Source organism: Phocoena phocoena, chromosome 12 (genome assembly GCF_963924675.1).
Source record: "Phocoena phocoena chromosome 12, mPhoPho1.1, whole genome shotgun sequence".
Taxonomy (NCBI): Eukaryota; Metazoa; Chordata; class Mammalia; order Artiodactyla; family Phocoenidae; genus Phocoena; species Phocoena phocoena.
In genome coordinates this window covers 41863997-41882549 of record NC_089230.1, presented here as the reverse complement: position 1 = coordinate 41882549, position 18553 = coordinate 41863997, and the positions used below count along the sequence as shown (strand labels likewise).

Sequence of the window (18553 nt, the reverse complement as noted above, 5' to 3'; positions counted from 1 at the left end):
TAGAATTTCACTGTGTGGGCAAGATTGATTAAATCACTGAACTCGATCTCCAGCCTCCTCCTCTCCCTGGAGGTTGGACTGGCTCAAAAGTCCCAACCCTCTGATCACAGGGTTGGTCTCTATGGTAAATAGCTGAAGCTGCTATCCAGGGCCCAAGAATCACCTCATTAGCATAAATGCAGGTGTGTTCCAGGGCTCATGAATAAAAAAGACATTCTAAAGATTTACAGTCTCCTTTCCAAGAACCAGAAACAATGGCTAGTCAGATTCTCTATTGTTGGACAAGATCTTAAGAAGATTTGTAGATACTATATTGTAAATTGCAAGTAATGACAAAATGAGAATTGTCCTCTATACTGCCAGTATCATTTACTAATAGCATTAACTCAGCTGTCACCACAGAGGGTATAGGGTTTCCTCTCTGAATCTGGCTCCAGTGCACTGACTTACCCCTATATTTTATCTGTTCAATTCAGCGGCACAAGCTACGCAATTTCTAAATGTAAACCATCATATGAACTACTAGTATCAGCAACAGCATAGGTTAACCAACAACCTTAACCTCTTTTTCATTAAAATGAGGCTATTTCCTCTGCATGAATATTTAGTGAGTACCTACTATGAGTAATAAAATGTACATGAAACTGTCTCTTCTGTGAAGAGATCAAAGTCGACTGAGGAAAGACAAGCACGTAAACATAACTATTACATATATAAAACATGTATAACGTGGCTACTATTTGCTGATGGCCACTATGCATCAGACAGTATTAGTAATTTTTACATACATTTATTCATTTAATCCTCATGCTGTACAACTAGGTGGGAGAGGAGAGTTGCCTAGAAGAGTGATCTTCAAAAACCTCATTTTTTGCTTAAGTGGTGAAACTCCTTGTACCCAGGCAGATGAGAAGATCAATATGCAAAAGGTCAAGTACCCTATTCAGAATTATCTAAATGGTTAGTGTCAAATATAAAGCATTAGAAACCAGGTTTCTTCCTTTTTTTTCTGAGTTGTTTTTGAAATTAACCTATTTGCTTTTCCTCACAAGATGGGGAACATTTAAGAAGTTTCTTTTTCTTTTTAATTAAAAAAATTTTTTTACTTTATATTGGAGTATATAGTTGATTAACAATGTTATGTTAGTTTCAGGTGTACAGCAAAGTGATTCAGTTATACATATACATGTATCTATTCATTTTCAAATTCTTTTTCCATTTAGGTTATTACAGAATACTGAGCAGAATTACCTGTGCTATACAGTAGGTCCTTGTTGGTTATCTATTTTAAATATAGCAGTGTGTACATGTCAATCCCAAACTCCCCATCTATCCCTCCCTCCACCCGACCCTTCCCCACTGGTAACCATAAGAAGAACAGTTTCTATAGCAGTTATTTTTCCTTAACATTTGATCTGTTTTGACCTAATTATCCAAAATCTACGAAAGCTATATGCATTGCAAAAAAAAAAAAAAAAAAACCCACGTTTTTCTCATGCAATCATGAATAACTTGATATTTTCAGGAATAATATCCAGCATACAATTTTTAGTTAAGTGACTTAAAAGGTATCATCACCCACACTGTATTCCAAAGTAGAAAAGTTCAGCATCTTTACTCTCAGTTCCATCCAGGAAGAAACTAAATCCTGTCAATTCTGTCTCTGAAATAGTCTCTACATGTGTTATCACCATTTTAAAGGCCATTAGTCTAATCTGGTTCCTGGAAAAAAGATATACTATAATTTTGTTCTAATTTTCATCACTATATGTGTTATAAAGATCTTTATATATGAACATTTTAACTTTTTTTTTTTTTTTTTGCGGTACGCGGGCCTCTCACTGCTGTGGCCTCTCCCGTTGTGGAGTACAGGCTCCGGACGCGCAGGCCCAGTGGCCATGGCTCATGGGCCCAGCCGCTCCGCGGCATGTGGGATCTTCCCGGACCGGGGCACGAACCCGTGTCCCCTGCATCAGCAGGTGGACTCCCAACCACTGCGCCACCAGGGAAGCCCGAACATTTTTACTTTTAAATTCTGGTCATGTTGCTTTAGAAACAGGAGTTGCTACTTTTTCTTCCTCTGTTTTATATAATATCAAATGCATTAATCATCAAAAACTTTATAATAAGCATGTAAAATATCAAAGATTATTTAAGACACTGGGTGTGGTAGATTGTTTACAAAAACATCCACAAGTATTCCCTTCCCTGTATTACTCATACTCCTTTATGATGTGATTTTGCTGTTCCTACTGTCCACAGGTGAAGTCTCCTGGCCTTGTGACCAATAAGAACATAGCGGAAGTGATTTTTTTTTTTTTTAAGCAGACTTTATTTTTTAGAGCAGTTTTAGGTTCACAGAGAAATTAAACTAAGGGTACAGAGATTCTCCATAGGGACTTTGTGCCAGTTCGGAGCCTAAGCTCCAAGAGAACGTATGTGCTTCATTTTCTCTTTGAACTTCACCCTATGAACAAACCGTGGTTAGCATACTGGAGGATGACAGACCCCCATGGAGCATAAAGACCATCCAGATGAGGCCAGCCTAGGCCAGCCAACTCCTACTTGACAATGTGGCTACCAAAGATCCATAAATGAGACTAGATAAAGAATCGGCCAAAAATGGGCAGAAGACCTAAATAGACAATTCTCCAAAGAAGACATACAGATGGCCAAAAGATACATGAAAAGATGCTCAACGCTGCTAATCATTAGAGAAATGCAAATCAAAACTACAATGAGATACCACCTCACACCAGTCAGAATGGCCATTAACAAAAAGTCTACAAATAATAAATGCTGGAAAGGGTGTGGAGAAAAGGGAACCCTCCTACACTGTTGGTGGGCATGTAAATTGGTACAGCCACCATGGATAACAGTATGAAGGTTCCTTAAAAAACTAAAAATAGAGAGCTACCATATGATCCTGCAATCCTATCCTGGGTATATATCCAGAGAAAACCATAACCTGAAAAGACACATGCACCCTGATGTTCACTGCAGCACTATTTACAACAGCCAAGACACGGAAACAACCTAAATGCCCATCGACAGATGAATGGATAAACAAGCTATGGTACATATATACCATGGAATATTACTCAGCCATAAAAAAGAATGAAATAATGACACCTGCAGCAACATGGATGGACCTAGAGATTATTATACGAAGTGAAGTAAGTCAGACAAAGACAAATATAATATATCACTTACATGTGGAATCTAAAAAAAATAATACAAATGAACTTATTTACAAAACAGAAAGAGACTCACAGACATAGAAAACAAACTTATGGCTACCAAAGGGGAAAGATGGGGGAAAGGGATAAATTAGAAACTTGGGAGTAAATACACACACTACTATATATAAAATAGATAAACAACAAGAACCTACTGTATAGCACAGAGAACTATAGTCAATATTTTATAATAACCTATATGGAAAAAGAATCTGAAAAAGTATATATATAAAACTGAATCACTTTGCTGCATACCTGAAACTAACACAACATTGTAAATCAACTACACTTCAATAAAAAAAATTTTTTTAATTAAATAACAGAATTGGCCAACTGAGCAACTTGAATGATTTTGGATTATTTCCTTAGTATCCTTCTATATATACAGAATTGACAAATATAAATATATTTTAATAGATTACATCAATAATTATCTGCATTTCTTACTGCCATAGACTGAATGTTGTGACATACACCACCTCCCCCAAATTCACACATTAAATCCTAATGCCCAATGTGTGGTATAGGGGGTAGAGGGCCTTTGGGAGGTGACTAGGTCATGAGGATAGAATCCTCATGAATGCAATTAGTACCATTACAAAAGAAGCTCCAGAGAGCTCCCTTGCCCCTTTCATCATGGGAGGTTACAGCAAGAAGACGGCCATCTATGAATCAGGAGGTTGGCTCTCACCAGACATTGAATCTGCCGGTGCCTTGGGACTTCCCAGACTCCAGAAGTGGGAAAAATAAATATTTGTTGTCTATAAGCTACCCAGTCTATGGTATTTTATTATAGCAGCCCAAATGAACTAAGACACTTATTAACTTATACCCAATAGAATGGTATAATGGTGTTTAAAAAATAATAAAAGCTGAGTGATTCTGATTGAGGGCAAGTCTATTCATATTAATGAAAGTCTGAATTTTGGTGTGTTTAAAAACGGTATTAATTTCAAGTCTATACAATGAGTTAAATTATTTAAGTGTTCAAAATATATATCCAACAGGGTCTATAATTATTTATACATAAAATTCACTTGTACTAGAAGTATCTAATATTTTAAAATAGCCTTTTCATAAAATCAATTATAACTATCTCTTACAATCTTCATTCATTTATCAAACATGGAAGTATCAAGCACTAAGTACATGTACTACATGCCAGGCTCTGTTCAAGATGTGGAGAATAAGGAAGCCCAGATGTCTATGCTCTAGTTTACTTCCCAGCAGATCTTGCTTTAACACTGCTAAGTTTCTAAGCAAAATCTTTTGAAATTTCAACTATTAAATATATTTAAAGATTTGAATTAGGATTTAATTTTAAGGCTAAAATATCTACTACTTTATCCCATATAAGCACATGAAAATAAGTAGTAAAAATGCCTCCTCAAACTATTTCCCAATTACCATGATATGCAACATGTTTATCCCAAAAGTATACATAAATGATATAGAACCAATATAGATCATAAATAATTAAGTAATATTAAGGTTTTTTGCTGAGAATAATCAGGAGACTATTAAGTTTAAAGAAATTTGTTTTCAGAGCTTTGGTACTGAAATAGGCAAAATTTCGGAAATGTCTCCCAAAATTTTCAAAATTCTTATCTGTACATCATTTAACTTTAAACATTCATGATTTTCATGCTTTCTGTGCTATCAGATCTAACATACATTAGTTAAAGGAAGCTACCACTTTAAAGTAGCTTTCCAATTTGATAGTTTCCAAGTATAAAACACAAAGACACTAGCTTTGATAGTTCATCAGCATTGCAGCTAACTTGTTACATGTACAAAAGAGATGGAGAGGAGTTTCCAAATAATGAGTTACCCTAATGTAAATGAGAAGATGGTAGAAAACAGACACAGATAGATAGATACATAGATAGATAGGCAGATAAACCAACCGACCCTCAGTTCTGATAGTGGTTCTTAAAAGTACTGGGATTGGGGATGGACAGACATGAGACATCAGTGTACTTGTAAGGTTCTATTTCTTAAACTCTAAGCAGTGGGTACAAAGATATTTGTTTTATTAATCTACATTTCTGCATGCCTGAAATATTTAGTAATTAAAAAAAAATGACTCACCGATCAATTACAATTTCTTTCTGCCTTAGTAGTCCTTCTTTTATTTTCAGCACTGATTCCCACTTATTGAAATCTTGATAGCCAGGAGGTGAATAACTTTGACGAGATGATCCAGTCAAAACCTGCACAAACATGTTTACACTATTAGTATACTAAAAGTGGCTAAAGGGAATATTTATATGTCACCTTGTATTTTCCCAGTGATTTTCATTTTAAAAAAATAGAGAACTGTCCATTTGATTTTTTTTAAAAAACCATCTTAAATCACACCTGTGAATACAGCATAACTTGAAGAATTTCAAGGAAGTTCTAAAGTAAATGTACAAATCTAAGGAAGAATTGGTGACAAGAGAACAATTATTATAATACTATATGTAAGATCCTGTTCTCATTATCTTGTGGAAGCTTTCTGGAAATAAGAAATTAATCATTGCCTAAGGAAGGAGTACAATAAAAGAACATACCAAGGCTAGACTGTACAAGCATCACCAGAAGGGTTTCCACAAGGGAATAAAAATAGTATCTGTAGCATTCAGACTTCAAATTGTCATTCATCACATCAACCTTTAATTACACTGAAATTCCAAAAGCTAAAATATTTTCACAAAGTAGTAAATATATCCATAGAAAATGACTATTAAGCAGATAATCTAGATGATTACTGGTCTCCAGTGTTTATTATATCATTTAGAAAAAATTCGATTTAGACTTTAAGAAAAATTTAAGATATTTAAAACAAATAATAACAAAACGCAATACAGCAGATATCCTCAAATTTCTATCATTGAAACAAAATCAAAATATTAATACTGGTGGTACTGGTTGAACTGTGTCCCTTCAAAAAGATGTTGAAGTCCTAACCCCTAATACCTCAGAATGTAGCCTCATTTGGAAATAGGGACTTCACAGATATAGTCAAGATGAAGTCATGAGACTGATGTAAAAGGGGAAATCTGAACGCAGACATGCACACAGAAGACTATGTAAAGAGATACAGAGAGAACACCATGTGAAGATGAAAACAAGAGATTGGAGTGATACATCTACAAGCAAAGGAACACAACAAGATTGCTAGAAAACCACTAGAAACAGGCCTGAAACAGATTTTTCTTCACAGCCCTCAGAAGGAACTAACTTTGCTGACACCTTGATTTTGGACTTCTAACCTCCAGCACTGTGAGACAATAAATATCTGTTGTTTAAGCTACCTTGTTTGTGTCCTTTGTTATGGTAGCTCTAGGAAACTAGTGAATTTCCAATACAACTGGTAAATCAAATAGGAAAATAAATTCCTTGGCAAGCTAAGAGATGCTATATAAACACCACAAAGCAACTTTAGGAGAATCAAATGTGCAGCAATATTTTTTATCCTTTGTTTTCCAAAGATGCTACTGACAAGACCTACTTCTGAATAAACCACTAACTGGGTGACATCAACTAGTCCTAGGTTAAACCTTTAAATTAAGATGATTGTCAAGTAATACTAGGACAGGATGTTTCAGGCAGCACAAAGACAGCACAAGGCGATCAGATTAAGAAGCGTAGAAACTAGATAACAGGGTATATAACTTTGTCAGATGGTCACATATTTGGAGTCTAAGTGACACATAGGGTTATAGAGACAGGTTAGTCAGAGATCTGGTCTTTGAATTTCACTCTTTCTCTTACCCAACATACAGCTCAGGCTGATACTGGGCCAGTATGCACCAGTACAGATATATAAGTTGTAGCAGTACTGAAGTACTTTCACTGTGGTTGAACACTAGCTGCTGCCCAAATCCAATCCTGAGAACTTTCCATCATCCAACAAATAAAGAGTTACTTCCTGGCATAAAAAGGGGCCCTCGAGATACTACTTAGGGCATCCTTCCTGATTGGTTGGTTTCTACTAGTCAGCCCCTCAAAATTCCCCCACCCCAACACTACCTACCAGCTTATATTTAGTTGGCAGAGCTAGGATTCAAATATAGGCAGCCCAACAAAAGAGCACCACACTGTCTCACTCTTTCTACTATGGCCCAGTTGACTAAGAGGTATTTCAAATTTCATAGCATTACAGGAACTGGAAAATATGTTTGAAAGTAACTGCTCTTAAAAACCAAGAGAAGATTAAGCACTATAAACAATATTGTTGATATTAAGAGAAAGTCTGTGCTTATTGCAACTCCATGTTACTTAATGACTATCAGTTTAATAGGTACTCATTTCATGAAATTTACTTTGTCAAACTGTAGCTCAAACAGGAATTCATTAAAACTGGTAAAAACTAAGTAAGACAAAAGACCATATCAATAATTCCAAAACTCAACATAAGATGTGGAAATTATCAGAATAATATGGTGAACCATTTGTGCTATAATTTATAATACTAAATATTTAATTTATTTGTAGAATAAAAGTGAATATATATTTTATTTATATATTGAATTATATATTAATATCCTGATAACAGGTTACAGATATTTTAAATATTGGTTTTTATATATTGTTACCATGCCTAACAAAAAACTTCTAAGATAGCTTGAGGATCTATGGTATCCTCTTCCAAAACTTTATAAAAGGTTCCTCCACTGCTGATTACCACAAATCAGGAATGACCTATACCATAGTATTTTAAGCTATGCTTTACCTTATATATCTTGTACCTATTTCAATAAGACAAGTGCCTAGACAATAGATGATGATCTTTTCAAGAAGACATTAACTATTCTATTCTTCCACCAGTAATCTGCTAAAATTTTTCCCATGGCTGACAACTTAAGGAAAAGCCTTTTCTTGTTTTATAAAACTTCCTGGCATCAAGAAAGAGGGAATAAAGAGAAGAAAAAAGTAGATCTGCAAGACAAAAGCAAACAACAGTACTACTTGGTTTATAGCACCTGAGTCACCGACAGGATGGAATGCTGAAGTACTTGCCAGATACATCCAGTGAATATACATAAAACAAAACATGAAACTTTACTCTTCTGATTTGTAGTTCCCTTAACCTAAACCCTTTAGAAAACAAAAATTGACCCATAAAATTGAGCAAACAGGAATAAAGGAAAGGAAGCCTTTCTCTGTCATTAAGACGCAATAAACAATTACCAAATCAGCAGCACGGCAGTCTTCCTACGAAACTTTAATCCTGATTCATAGAAGTAGTTTAAAAAGGAGAATGAATCCTGACACACAACCTAATGCTGCAGGTGGAGTTACACGTAATTTTAAAAACCTGTTTATATCTACCTATCACTGAAAATGACAATTATGGAAACATGTTACCTTTTAAGGCTTTTGTAATGAGGCCATAGGGTATGCTATACTAAATGAAGTTACAGAACACAATTTGAATTACCTAGCAAGAGTTATTAAAATTATATTGTGACATCTCAAATAGCAAGGCAGCTACTGTACCTTTATGATTTTGCGTACTATATAAACAATGCTGTACTACTAAAGATATACAGAAAAGAAACAACTGATGAAATTTTATTTTTATTATAATTTGTAGCAAATTGGAAGTTTGTATCCTCTGACCAACATCTCCCCATTTCCCTACCCCCTACCCTCTGGTAACCACCATTCTAGTTTCTGTTTCTATGAGTTTGGCATTTTTAGATGCCACATACAAGTGATATCATACAGTATTTTTCTTTCTCTGACTTATTTCATTTGGTCAACTAACTTCCGAAGGGGCAAAGCTGATTAAATGGGGAATTGAATTTGGTATCTAATCAAAAGAAGTGAAAACGTATGTCTACAAAATCCTGAAGGCAAATGTTTAATCACCCAAAACTGGAAACAAACCATTAACTGATAAATGGATAAACAAACTGTGCTACATCCACAAAATGCAATACTAACTCAACAAAAACAAAATATATAGTAACCATGGGGCTAGACTTTATTTTTCTCTCTACCTCAAAGTAGGACTGAGGGGAAATGAAGGCCTTGCCTGCTGGGGGAGAATATGTAAGTACTCAAAGATGCTCTGTAGATGATACAATGCACTATCTCGGCTATAATTTCCTATCTATTCATCGCTACGGTGCTATCCTACATAGGCAAATAATTGAGAGATAAATGACCAGATGAAGTAAATACTGTACACCAAGAATGCAAAAACGAGTTGGAAATGAAGGGTAGCACAATATGCTACCTCAAAATACGACTGTAGGAGTTCAGGACACGCCACCATAATTAATGACATATTAATTATTTTGAGCTGTAGGCACTTGAAAACGAGCAAATGCAGGGAGAGGCTTTTTCTGAACTCCACTCTCTGCCTAAAGACAGATCCTCCCAAAGGAACTCAACTGTCATAAATCCCCTCCCTGGGAGTTTCATCAATCTGGGAGGATTGGCTCTTATCACAGGAAAGGAGACTAGAAGCAGAAATTGCACCCAGACAAACTTTCCCACAGGAGGTTATCATCTTTCCTATCTATTCTTCTAAGGGCCTATTCAACTCTCCTAAAAATTGTCTATTCTCCCCTGAGAGGCCTGCATCCCTCCTCTGCTTTTCCTGAATTGAGTGGTATTTAATCATGAATTCTAAAGCCACCTCTCTGAGTTCCTCATTTTCGTACACAAGGTACATAGGTTAATAAACTTCTATTTGTTTTTTTCTTGTAATCTATCTTTTATTACAGTGGTCTCAGCTAAGAACTAAGAATGGTAGAGGGAAAATTATTTGTCCTCCCCTATAACAATTACAAGCTGGTTCTTAAGAGTTGTCAATGCTTAAGAAGAACAAAGAAGCCTTCTCTTAAGATGGGACAATGCTGCTTCCAAATATGAAAAAGAAGAAAGTATTTCATATTCAAATAACCTCTCCCCATAACCATTAGTAACACATTTTTATCCCAAGTAGTTAGAAAGCAATTAAGAATTTCTATTCAATAAAATCATAACTGGTCATGAGAGGAATACCATTTTGTGGCAGAATTTCAAGTCATCAGTCATGTTTCTACTTGACCGTAACCAATATAAGTAATCAAGGAGAATATAATTTAAACATATGAATATATAATTTATATTTATAGCTTGTGAATAATAAAACTGTAACTAGACATGAACATGAAGTCTAAAAGATAATTATCAAGGCATATAACTGTGAGCTAACTTCAAGCACGGAACAGAAAGGACATCATCAAAGTAATGAATATTTCAAAATCTGTACAGCAAAACAAGGACAACTTTTACAAGTAAACATTTTTTATACATATTTGGTAGTTACCAAACTCAGGGAGGGAAGGGAACTCCTCATTTAGATGTTTTACCTAAAAATACATACGATACAATTGTTGCAATGGTGGTTTAGAGGAGAAAACAGTAGACTAGCCAAATAGTCTAGCCAGTAGACTAGCATAACTCTTCTGCATCTAGAGCCCAACCACCCAGAGATATAACACATATATTGGCACCTCTTATTGTAAACAGCAAATTCCACTCTCATAACTGAATAGGGAAAACAAGCATCTACAACAATCCCAAATATATCTATTTAGATGAGACCCAGATGCTATGAAAAGTTGCCAAAGTATGTCATGTAATGGTCAAACATGCTTCTAAAATAAGCTCACTATCTGCATCTGAAAATAGTTCCAAATTCTTTGGCTTCAGCCTGGACAAATACTGTTAAATTTAGATAATCTAGTGCTGCCACACTTAACTAGAATACAGCCTCTGCAGTTCTTCAAGTTTGTTATCTCTCTTTCATTTGCTTTTGTTCCTTAGCTCATTCATCACTCACAACATGTCAAATAACACAGCAGATCTTCCTCTCTTTCCTGGAATAGTCTATCTGAAGAGATACTCTGTGAGTGCTTTTTGGTAAAAGGATCAGGACACCTCACCCAGAAGTAAGTTCACAAAGCTCAATAATGAAGATGAAAATAAATTACAAATTACACAGAGTTTAGAGTTTTTATTCAACGAAAAGGAAAAACACAGACTATATGATTACTGAAAGAACTGTCATTAAAATAAAATCTGTATCTTACATATTATATTATTACTAAAAGAATGTGCATTTAATAAAAATAATCTGTATCTTAACTAAGCCCATGTAATTATTTATGGAATGTATTACTACATATTTCTCTAACAAAATAAAAACAAATCATATAAAAAAATTCTATCCATAACCTCTTCATCAGAGTGACTAATTATAAAAAGAAGTATGCATCTTAACTCTTGAAACTTAAATTAAAGAAGGAACTGAGTTTTTAATGATCTCATTAGTTCTTCAATTTGTCTTTATAACTAACTCTATAATGCTATTCTTGCCATCCTAATACGCTTTACTGAAATAACAATGCAAATATATCAAGTTACTTCAAGGGTAAAAGACCCTAAAAAATGATAAAAAGAAACTGATGAGAGGAATATATAACTACATTTTATATCTTAAAAATACATGTACATGAAAATAAAGAGAACCCTAAACATATTAGTGATTTCCACCATGCTAAACAACTAAGTTTCTATTAATGTAACTATTTTCTTTTGGAGGACGGGACATTTTTCCTCTCAAAAATCAATCTGGTTTATGTCTAATCTATGTTAGCATGAGCATGTTTTCTAAAAATGCCAACAAAGGAATGATCTATGCATGAAACATGATCTCATTACAGTTATAACGCAAAAGTGAAGTGGGTAAATGATATATCCAAGATTGAGGAACAAATCATTTTCCCTAAGAATTCAATTAGAAGATTGGGGGTGGGGGTGTGTGTTTAAGTCTTCAAATTTAATCATGGATTTTACTTATAAACAAATAGAGAACGTAGCATTTTCCAAAGGTTTTGTATAATTACTTAAGGATAATAAATGTACCAGACTACAGAACCAGATTCTACTAAAACGAAGCTGTAGCATAAGCGCTAACATATTTCACTTATTTTTAAAAGCAGATTACCAAAATATGTTTTATCAAGTTTTTTATCATATTGTACTATTGAGAGATAAAAGAAAAATATATAATAATACATGTGTTTGAGGACCAAAGCACTGCCTACATTATTTTTAAAATGTATGAAAGGATTTTTCTCAGGCAAGTATACAAAATGAATTATTAATGATGGTTATTTTGTGAGCAGAGAGGGAGGAGGCTTTTACTTTATATCAGTTGGGATTAACTGACTTTGCGTACCATATGTGTACTGCTTACTTCTTTTCGGACAGTGTAAGTATGGGCCATTAAATACTTTATTCTTCCATATGTTAAAATTACTGTTTCTTAAAAAAATATTTCAAGAGTCAACAATGGGTAATCTCAGGGTAAAATTGTTGAGAGGAGTTTAGAGGGACAACTTGATTGCTGTTCAATTTAAACATCCCTTCACATATTTTGCTAAAAAGTATAAGCACCAGAAATGTTAGAGATTTTCTTTTTTGTAATGCCCAGAGTCTAGTTCATCCCTAGCCCATAGCACACAATCAACAAAAAGACAATGACTAACAACAATCCCTCAAGTATATTTCTCAGCCTTCAAAACAATCCAAAATTATTTTGAACAGCACAGACAGGTATTGTAATTAGAGTGACTGACAGTACTTACGGCAGTGGTTCCTTTCCCACTTTAGTCTGCATCACGATAAGCTTGGCCTTATTCTTTTATAACTCCTGGTACTCAGCACAGAACCTGACAATATTTGCTAAATATTAAGCAATCTAAAAATTTACAGTCTACAAAAGTCTACCATCCCTGAAATTACCATTACTTAAAAATCTCTACTATCATTTTTATAGCAATGATATACATAATAAAAAGAAATGTACACACTCTAAAGATTAGAGTTCAAAGATCAATCCACAAACTTACATTTGAATAAAAATCATGCTTTCCAGCTCTTGAGGTTCAGCCTCATTTCTTTCAGACCCAGGAAACCTCTGAATAATCTACATAATTAATTTAATTTTAGTTTGCATTTTAGAGATACATTTGAAAGAAAGTCTTCAGTGACCATACTGTGTTTCTATTTTGTAGGTGTAAAGTCTCAAGAGCATTTTCTGATTCTCAAACAATCAGTACACAGATTCATAATGATCCAAATACTGAATTTTTAGATATTTTATGTTTTTAAGTTAGATTTTAAAAATCAACATATTATGCTGGAGTCAACAATCAACTCTTCAGCTATCCATGGCCCTAACTAAGCAATAAACCTATAAAAATGAATACATTAACAGGGTAGCCTGATAAACTTTGCCAAAAGTATGCTCTTGATCTTAATGCTAAGGGCTGCTCCTGGAACCTACTCACCACCTTTGACCAACTCAAGGGCAAATGAAACCCCAGATGATGATATGTTCACATCCTTCTGCTGTGCTATATAAGCTTTTAATTTGGAGATGGGTTAAGGAGGAAGTACAGATTACTGAGATACAGCAAAACAATGTACAACTCGCAGCACATTAAACTGCTGATAAAAAGTTACAATGTCTGCATATTAGAAAGTGGGCTTATTAATCTTTTCCACTGGAACATCGCTTGCTTTATAAGATAAACATGAATTTTACATATCAAAATCCATTTTACATAACCTTTTCAAGAATGCATCTATGCTGAAAATTCGAGGGTCAGTTGGTCAGTTGCATTTGTATTCTATACCTTCCTTTAACTTATCCTTTTACAAGCTCACTTGTAATGGCAAAGTAACATTCAAAGTATCCATTAACCTTAACTTCCAAGGGATTAGCAGTGTGAGGAGTAAAGAAAAAATAAATCAGTCCCTATTCATGAAATTTATGGTAAAGAAAAAATACCTACAAAATGTATAAAGTCCCTCTCTAACTTCTGCTTTATCTGAGTTTCCTGAATTGCTAAGAGATATTCACTTAATTACTTATGCAATTAAAAATTAAGAACAAACAAAACAGGCTTCTCCCTACCTATTTTTCAATAATAAAGGCATTCCAAAGGAACAAGAAAGTAAGGAATAGATTCCAGATAGAAGAAATAACACACACAAATGGCAGAGTTGTCAAATATGGTGGGAATAGATGACAACACCAGATTAGGAAAAACCTCTGTATGCAGTGCTGGAAATTTTGGGTTTTTAATCTTGAGGGACATGGTGATAATAAAGAAAAATTCTCAGCATGTGAGAACCAAATTTACCCTTGAGAAGGCAACTTGGATATCAGGGTAAAGAAGAGGAGAGGCTCAAGACAGAAGGTATATGAAAAAGTTCAGAGGAGAGCTGATGAGGCTCTGGGAACACAGATTTCTAACTGGCGATCTGCATTTGATTTCTTAGTGGACCAGAGTCTGGGAGAAGACAGAAAGAAGGATGAGTCTCACATTTCCATTTGGGATGACAAAATATATAATGATGCCACCATAAAGATTGGGAATGCAAGGAGCTCAGTTGCTGGGATGCCAAGCACAAAGATGATGAATATAATGGACGGGGTGGGACTACAAATCATTGAAGTGGATTAGAATCTTCCTAACAAAGGAACAGCATCATGGTGTACAGAGTTCTGAAGCAAGTATCTGGAGATCTGAGGGTTGTTTTTTGTTGTTAAATTGGTTGTGTATGTGTGTGTGCGTGTGTGTGTGTGTGTGTGTGTGTGTGTGTGTGTGTGTGTGAGAGAGAGATTTTCCACTTCTTATTTTGGCTTCAGTTCTGCCAGCTTCTTTTGTATAAAATATGCAGTTCTCTTAGAAATCATATTGCTTCTTACTACATGTGCTAATTTGACTCTCGATCCTGAATTTTCTTGACCTCCTAGTGTTATCTTGCAATAGTGGTTAACTTCCAAATGTTAAATGTTTCACCTGTATATTACTTGTTTACCAATAGACAAGTTCCTTAAAAAGCCGCAGAACATGCTATAGCATTTCTTTCCATCACTTAGAGTGTATTTTGTACATTTCTCCCAAATTGTGTAAACCTACATGACAAGCCCCTCCCTTAAACTAACTGGCTTCTCTTGATGTCAAACTTCCCCATTGCTAACTGGGATATTTAATAAGGAAAGAGAATCTGTCCAAAGTTCAGCACTTACGAAAAAATTAAATGCTTGAGCCTTCAAGTATCTGACAAGTCAATTTTAAAAGTGAATCTACCTCCCCTAAATGATCTCAAGTTTTATAAGTTACTTTATTATTGGTCTTTTTTACCCACGACTTGATGAATAACTCCTATTCTCTCTTCTCTATTACCTTAGGCACTTCCCCATCCCCTAAGTCTCAGACTACTAGTCTCATCATTTTTGCTCTTAGATGTTTTTTTTCAACTAATCCCTCTTTAGGTAGCTTTAAATTTTAAGGCAGTAATTCTCAAACTTTTAATAGAACAGAACCCTTAAGAGTTAGGTAAAATCCTTGGGAGTCTAGGGGGTCTAACCTTAAAAAGCTCCCTGTCTTTGAAATATCACAAAAATTTATTCACAGCTTACATTTTGCTGTATTATGTATTTAAGTATTAAAATGCTTTAATTCTGTCACCACTTAAATTATCTTTTAGTCAAAAAGTTTCCAGAGAAAAAAAAGGTCTACCTTGAAGCTTCTTTTGCTTCTGACATACCACTACAACTTGAAGTTTAAATACTCAGCGTAAAAGATTTTTATACATCATAATTTCCTTTACACAGAGTTAAGTAAAATTACAAGAACTTTTAAGGAATACATAATTTAAAATGCCACAAAACTATAAAAACAAATGTAAAGAAATCAACCCAGGAATCAGAATAATCATTTACTTGGGTGGGGAAGATAGGGGGAACATGGCAAGACCATGTGGTTAGGTATAAGTTATTAACATCCCAGCTTATGTTCAGGTGGTAATCTTAGAGGTGCTTTCTTTTTTCACTATTAAAATAAAAACTAAATAATTACATAAATAAAAGCAGGTCTTGCAATATTAAGAGTATATAAAGTAACATGAATTATTATGAATCCAATGAGCAAAGAAAACAAAAGTTAAAAAAAAATTTAGAGGCTCCATTCAGGAAGCATAGGCTTATGGTTCCACCTTCCTTCAGTCTTTACAAATATATTTACATCATCTTTAAATGACAAGGAAGTTTATTTTCTCAGTTACTGTACTCTTATCCCCAATCTCTCCCAATTATTCTCCTCCTCCCCCACGATGAGCTTTAAAAGTGAGAAGAAGTTTTTAACTGTTTATAACACTTACTTCTGCAGAATCACTCATTCACTACCACCTTGCAATCTTTCCTAGTTCCCCCTTTACTCACTCACTCATCCAATCATCCATTCAGCCAATATTTAAGAATTGCTATAAGCCAGGTTCTACACTATAAGGAATAAAGAGGGTATAAATTGGATAGTTATAGTTATATAAGTTATGTATAGTTATAGTTATATACGAGTTATTGGATAGTTCTCAAGTAGCTTGGAAGCTTAGTATCAACACCTAGTCTAGGCAGATATACTAATAAACACAATAAAATGAGACATAATAATACAGGTAACATGCAAAAGTATATAGCATAAGAGAGGGCTGCACAGAAGACATAAATTGAAACTAGCACTTTAATGGGAATAAAGGTTAGTAAGGAGGACATTCCTACAAAAAGTGAGGAGGCTTAAAATAGAACAACAGCCTGTTCAAAAAGCCACAGGCAGCTGTACAAGGCCACAGCACAGGATACAAGGGAATGTGATACGAGACAAAGCTGGAAAAGCAGTGCCTAAAAAAGCAAACTAGGAGGTCTGGATTTTAGCCTGTTTGAGAACTCAGTCTTCTTTCCACAAAGGGCTGCCCCATACTACGACAGAAACAACCCCCAGCATAGGACTTAATTTTTTGTGCCATGGACATTTTTTGGCAGACAGCTAAAGCCTACTGACCTGTTCTCAATGTTTTTATATCATAAAATACATAGGATGCCAAGTAATTTTTATAGACACTCCACTCTTAAGGTAGTGAAGCGTAAGGGTGGGCTGTGCATAGTAACTTTCTTCTGGAGAGTACAGTAAGGAGGGAGAGGGAAAAGAGTAACTTTACCATGGAGAAACTTGACGAATACTTCACTTCAGCCAGGTGATCAAGGTTAACGACATCGGTAAGTCATGCTGATAGTATGTACACTTGATATGTGATGAAAACGGCACTTCACCTCTCTGATCTTCCTCTCAAAAACACATTAACCAGCCCTAGCCATGAGAGAAACATCAGACGAATCCCAACTGTGGACATTCTGTAAGAAACGGTCACAACCAAGTGGACCAAAGGAGGCACGACTACTAAATGTAATCTGGTGTCCTGGAAAGAATCCTGGAAAAGAAAAGGAACACCAGGGGAAACAGGAAATCTGCATAAAGTATGGGCTTTAGTATCAACACTGGTATAACCGCTGTGAGAAATGTACCATACTCATCATGTAGGATATGTTAACAACAGGGGACACTGGGTATGGGGTATACAGGAGCTCTCTATATTGGCAATAAGTCTGTAAATTTAGAACTGTTCTAAAATAAAACTTTAGGGACTTCCCTGGTAGTCCAGTGGTTAAGATTTCACCTTCCAATGCAGTGGGTGCAGGTTTGATCCCTGGTCGGGGAGCTAAGATCCCACATGCCTCACGGCCAAAAAACCAAAACGTAAAGCAGAATCAATACTGTAACAAATTCAATAAGGACTTTAGAAATGGTCCATATCAAAAAATGAAATAAAACTTGAAAAGAATTAAGTGAGATACATAGGATTAGAAAGGAAATAAATTATACTGAAATAAATATTTTAAAAAGAAACAAATTTGTGTTGTAATATTTCTGCTTTTCTTTTATTTTCCTTTTCTGTTATGCTTCTTTATTAATGTATTAAATAACAATATATTTACAGGCAGGTCTAATTTTGTAATTTCAAGTGGTATGAATGTAAGCAGTATTTCAAGCTATCTGCAACAACTATACTATATGAAATTATCTAAGATTGCTAACGGTGACAGTCAAACATACTGCTAATACTTCTGCAGTTTGTGGCCTACAGTCAAAACTGAAGAAATGCTAAATCTCATTTAGAGTTTAGTAAAAATGAAGATGTCTAACATTTTTCCTATCCAAGTTCAAAGGGCACTGAACTCTACCCATGGACTGCAGATTAAGAATCATCTTCAAAAGGAAAATAAGTGCTAACACTAAATGGACACTGTGTTGCAAGATCTCTAATAGTCATTATACATACTTCTTCTCATTAAATCCTCACAACAAACCCATTCCACAGATAAGGCAGCTTAGACAAGTTTGTATAAGGTCATG

General features: G+C 34.8%; 1 protein-coding gene across 2 annotated transcripts in view; it reads right to left on the bottom strand.

The window, feature by feature from the left end:
• Positions 1 to 18553, bottom strand: part of CEP85L (centrosomal protein 85 like) — a 153035-nt gene that overhangs the window by 58104 nt on the left and 76378 nt on the right. For both annotated transcript variants that reach the window (XM_065889039.1, XM_065889040.1), the window contains exon 4: positions 5331 to 5452. In XM_065889039.1, coding sequence (XP_065745111.1) covers positions 5331 to 5452 — 122 coding nt within the window. The remainder of the gene's footprint in view (positions 1 to 5330; positions 5453 to 18553) is intronic.